A 5,425-nucleotide genomic window follows, 5' to 3' on the forward strand; every position below is an offset into this window, starting at 1 on the left:
ATTTCAAATAGTTAATTTGATACTAATATCGATATATTTTTGTCAAATTTTTATGATATCTTCAAACATATATTTTATTCAAAAATAAAAACATTATCGCTTTCTCAAAATCACATAAARYCATATWATAATATCGACTGAGATAAAGAAGAAAATGAAATATTAAAATCATGATGTATCTCGCTGCATTGCGCGAGTACGCTTCTAGTATATATTAGTGCGAAAGAGAGTAATCGTTACCTGACTTTTCTGATGCACACTTCTTAGCACCCGATGATGCTTTCTTCAACAATCCAGATTCGGTCTAAAACATATGAAAACTGTTTAAATTTTCCATCCGAAAGATAAATTAAAAAAACATAGTTTTAGAAATAAATATTTATTACACTTTTTAATTAAATAAATGGTAGTTTATTTTTGATAATAAAATGAGTAACAATTTTCTTCAATTCATAATTAAAACTATTTTTTGAAAATGAAGATGTAGTTTGATCACTTATCAAAAAAATAAAAAGAATAATTAAGGGGCCGTTTACTAAACGTTTACCCGGAAAATGCTTACCGGGTAATTTTCCTTACTAGATAAACATGACAGGGATCAAAAATCTTACCCGGTAAGAACAATGATAAAGATGAAGAGTCTTACTCGGTAAGTGAGGATGACGACTCTTACTCGAGTAATGCTTACCGGGTAAATTGTTGCATACGATATCATTTTGATGTACTACAATCTTACTCGGTAAAATAAATTATAATGTTGACTCCTAACAATAAACACTTACCTGATAAACATTTAGGTAAACGGCCTATAAGTCTTAATGATTGGTAATAAAAATAAAAATAAAAAGTGATTATTTATAATTAAGAAGTGTCTAAATATAATATTCCTTAAAATATTTAGAAAAAAATACATTTAACTCAAGAATAATATTATTTTGAAAGTTATAATATTCAAAATATCCAAGTAAAGTATTGTTTTTCTTATTTAAATATTTATTTTTAAAAATAATAAAAAATATATTTTTAGAAAGTTTTCTGAATTATGCTGCACTATCTTTTTTATATATAGTTATAAAAGGGTTGTTTGAGATTACTTATAAAAATAATTTATTGACTTATTCCGAGGTGTCACCAAGTAATAAGCACTTTTGAGTGTTTGGATAAAAACTTATACCGGTACCAAACAGGTAAATAAAGGATTTTTGAAGAAGTTAAGCATTTCTGACTTATAATAAATTGATAAGTGCTTTTGTAAACACTTCCTAATTCTCTGATCGTAGATAATCGATTGGAGAGGATGTTATAAAAGCGTTTTGAGATCATTCAATTCATACCTTTGTGAAAACAGTAGAACTTGCAGTATCATCATCATCATCTTTCTTTAATCTTGTTTTCCTCTTCTCTTGAGAATTCAAACCATAACAAAACCCATATTTGCTTTCTTCATCTTCATCTTCATCATGAATCTTGTGTCTGGTTGGTCCAGATGATGCATCAGAAACCATAGACAAATCCTCATCATCTTCATGATACGACCATTTCCCATCTCCAGAATTTAAGGACTGATCCAAATACATGGTCCAACCCGATTCACATCCACTACTACATTCACAAGTTGACATGTTATTCATATGTGAATTCTATTTATGTGGGTGTTTTCGTGATTGCTAGTAGGAGACAGAGGTAAGTGAATATGGGTTTGTGAATATATTATATGAAGAAACACCAAATGAACGAGAGTCAAATCCAAGGCTTATTTTGTCTTTAGCTCTATCCTTTGGCAGCATTATTTTATAATGAACCAAAACTGCCAGTTGGCCATTTTCTGATCTTTTAGAGATATGAATTATTGCAAAAGACGTCCGTTAAAGTTTGATCCACGTTAGTTCAATGCCAACCCATGGTGGTCTGTGGCTATGACCTTGTCCCGTTGCCACATCGCCAACACGACACGACCGTTACCTATATTGTTCGTTACAAACGTAACTCGTTTATTTTGCGTTTGTTGTAATCATAGATTGGAAAAACAAAAACTATACGGTACGTAAGGGAATGATTACCATGCGTTTTCCTAGTTGGTTTCGTGCAACATTAGGGTCCATAGGTTACACATGAACCTGGTCCATTGCCATTTCAGACGGTAGTAGACATGACTGCCATTGAACCGTTTTACGGTTTGTGAGCATTAATACAGTTCATATGGTCGTTTACAAACAGTTACCTGGGTAAATGCTTAACAAGTAACATTACCTTATCGGATGAATATGATTTTACACGGTAAGAGCGAAACCAAGGGTCGAGAGACTTACCCGGTAAGTGAGGGCGACGACTCTTACCACGGTAAACGCCTACCGGGTAAATTGTTGCATATGATACCGTTTTGAGGGACTAAAATCTTGTCCGGCAAGTAAGTGATAATGTTGAATTTACCGGTAAGCATTTATCCAGGTAAGTATTTGATAAATGGCTCTAAGTAAAGTCCTCATTCGTGTATTTTCATTATGATGATGAACATATGTTTGGTTCATAGAGAACTGATAGGAATTTATCCCCTCATTGTAGGAATACGGGGGCCATACATTCGGCATAAATAATAGTATTTCTCCAAAAATCTATACAAAACAAAGTAGGATGGATGTTTGAGAATGAGTAACAACCATTAGGGCTTGTTTGTTTTTTTTTTAAATCTTCTAATACCTCTTAAGTCTGAATCGGTCAGATGTTTTTATTTCTAGACTGTTTGATTTTTTTAATAGTCCTCTGAATTTTTAAGTGGTAGTTTAAACTCTTAATGAGCTATTATTCGCACACGAGGACACCATATCGATCGCTCGCTCTCTCGCTTGATATCCAGATACCAAATCATACAGATCTATGCAAATCATACAATCTGGACACCATATCGATCTCTCGCTCGGTATCAAGCTACCGATCCAAATCAATCTCCGCAAAACGATCTCTGCAAATCGATCACTCCTATATATGAGTTATTTCTTGAGTATGATCAAACCAACGAGCAAGGGAACGATGGCGACACAATTAATGCAAAATGAATATTGGTTTTAGTTGTTATAAGGCTTTGTTTGTGTTTATATTGATTCAATTTTCAGACTTCAGACATAAAAATGTTGACCAAATGCTTCTTACAATATAAAGCAATTTTCTATTAGTAGACCACGAATAATGGTTGGTTCTTAACCCCCTCAAATGTCTCTACACTAGCGAAGAATGAGTGAAGATTTAAATTCAATATTGAAGCTTAGGCTAAATGATTTAGATTTGAATGATATATTTTGTGGAAAAAATGGGGATTTATGATGCTTTTGTCAAAGCAATTTGAGTACGATATATCTTTGACTTAATATTTAGGTTTTAAATTTTGAAAAATGGTAATTGTATTGTATTATTTAATAAGTGTTCAAAGACTCATCATTGCAATCGTCATATACGGTGCACCTTGGCTCAAGAGTCATGTTTGAGCCATATTATACATGTGGCACATCATGGGCCAATACTCGGTTTTTGTAACACGATATTTGATTTTCTTACTTTGTAGTTTATAGCATATATACTAGTCGTCTACCCCGCTGCAATGTAGCGGAATATAAAACTTGAACAAATATAAAGGAAAAATGCAATGTGTAAATTTAATTGTACCAAACCAATTATGTAACCATGCAATAAACAGTTGACTGGCCATAATGTTAGAAAGCTAGATTTAACACATTAAAACAATAAAAGGTTTTAAATAGTAATTAATACTTTAACTTAGGAAGATTTTAGTCATTAAAATGGCTTTGTATGCAACATTGATAATCATTTGCCATATTCATGTGATCGGTTACTCTGGCAAAATTTCCAGTTGCCAATGTTGTAGGTCTTGAGATATCACCTTAATTGTTGTAGAACAGAATAGATATATCAGATAAGAGAGAGCTATACAGCAGAACACAATCATTGTAGAAGTGAAACCACATGGCCGGATCTTCTTCTTCTCCCAACCCCTCTCTTTTCTTAGAGCTTATTGGGTTATGTTGATGGCTCTGTGAAACCCCAGTAATCACCATCTCTGCTGCTGATGGCTCAAGCTCGTCCACTCAAGAATTTAAAACAACGTGTTCTTCTTCTTTTTCTTCATTCCTCACTTTCTGAAGAGGTCATGGCTGAATTGCTTAGGCTCCAACCCGCTCGTGACGTTTGGCTTGCTTTAGAGGCCGCCTACAGTCATGACTCTGTCGAATGAATTGTCCAATAAGACCTCATCGGTCAACACTTTAAAATCACCAAACTCTTCACCGACCAAGGCTTAGCCGATGAGGAGTCCTCATCGGATACCACATTGTCCGATTAAAAGCTCTTATTGGTCAATGAATGTTATAAGAACGTAAACGTATAAAATGCATTATACCCAACAGTTTTAATCAAAAATCACAAAACCAGTAGTTCAAAGTCTGGTTGTTTAAAAGAACTCACCTTTGAGATGCTGACTCTTCTTCCCTTTGCTCCCCCTGGGATGTGGAATCCCTGAGGGAGACTCCTTTGGTGGCGGTTGTTGGATGCTGGAACTGGATGGTGAAGTCATCTTCATCATCGCCATCGAGGTCACTGTCGGAGTCTAAAAGATCAGGTTCATCACCTTCATCGTCTTCTTCTTCATCAACTTCTTCTTCCACATCACCAGCAACAGGTGCAGAGGTGATGGGAAGGTCATCATCACGAGGGATGGCATCAACTTCCTCAGCTATAGCAGTTTCACCAGAGGTTGGGATAACATGGGCAATCTCAACTTTAGCTTCAGCTCTAGGAGCTTCAGTTTCAACGTCATGGATTGTTGGAGCATCAGATGGTCCAGCAGCGTTGGACCTTATCTCCCCCTCTTTGGCTGAGGCTTGAGAGCATAGGCCAGAGAGTTTGTCCATGCGTTGATGTTGTAGAACCATCATCTCCTCTAACCGTGACAAAGCACTAGCTAGGTTGATCGTCGCTTCGCGCGTCTCATTGAGCTGAGCGTGGTCATCAGCGGTGAAAGATGGAGGGATCACTGGTGCTGGTTGGCGAACAACATCCAGGACATGTTGGAGAAGCTCTATCTGTTGGAGAGACTGAGCTTGAGCTTCATCAGCCCTGCTGGAGAGAGTAGCGATGGCTTCAGCATTGGCTCGAACAACCTCTTGAAGAGTCGAGAGTTGACTCTTGACTTCTTGAACTTCAACTTCGACAGCTGAGAGGTCCGCATCGACATCAGCCTTGCGAGGCATGTCTCGATAAACTTCGGTCATCTTGCAGAAGACGGTATCGACGGTTGGGAGGAGGAGCTTGACATCAGACGCCATGTCATAATCCTCATCATCTTCGTCTTCGTCAATCACGTCATACTCAGAAGGACCTGTAAGAGACGGAGAGTGAGCAAATAAAGGCTCGGGGT

General features: G+C 36.4%; 1 protein-coding gene across 1 annotated transcript in view; it reads right to left on the bottom strand.

Moving 5' to 3' along the window:
- LOC112514937 overlaps window positions 1–1,746 on the bottom strand; it is a 4,833-nt gene extending 3,087 nt beyond the window's left edge. Inside the window, exons 1-2 of the mRNA XM_025121581.1 lie at window positions 1,335–1,746; window positions 241–304 (exon numbers count right to left, since the gene is read on the bottom strand). Of these exons, the coding sequence (XP_024977349.1) occupies window positions 241–304; window positions 1,335–1,631 (361 nt within the window). The 5' untranslated portion in view covers window positions 1,632–1,746. The remainder of the gene's footprint in view (window positions 1–240; window positions 305–1,334) is intronic.
- Between the last annotated feature and the right edge of the window lie 3,679 nt (window positions 1,747–5,425).

This window comes from Cynara cardunculus (genome assembly GCF_001531365.2).
Source record: "Cynara cardunculus var. scolymus isolate 2C chromosome LG 6, CcrdV1, whole genome shotgun sequence".
In the NCBI taxonomy this organism is placed as follows: domain Eukaryota; kingdom Viridiplantae; phylum Streptophyta; class Magnoliopsida; order Asterales; family Asteraceae; genus Cynara; species Cynara cardunculus.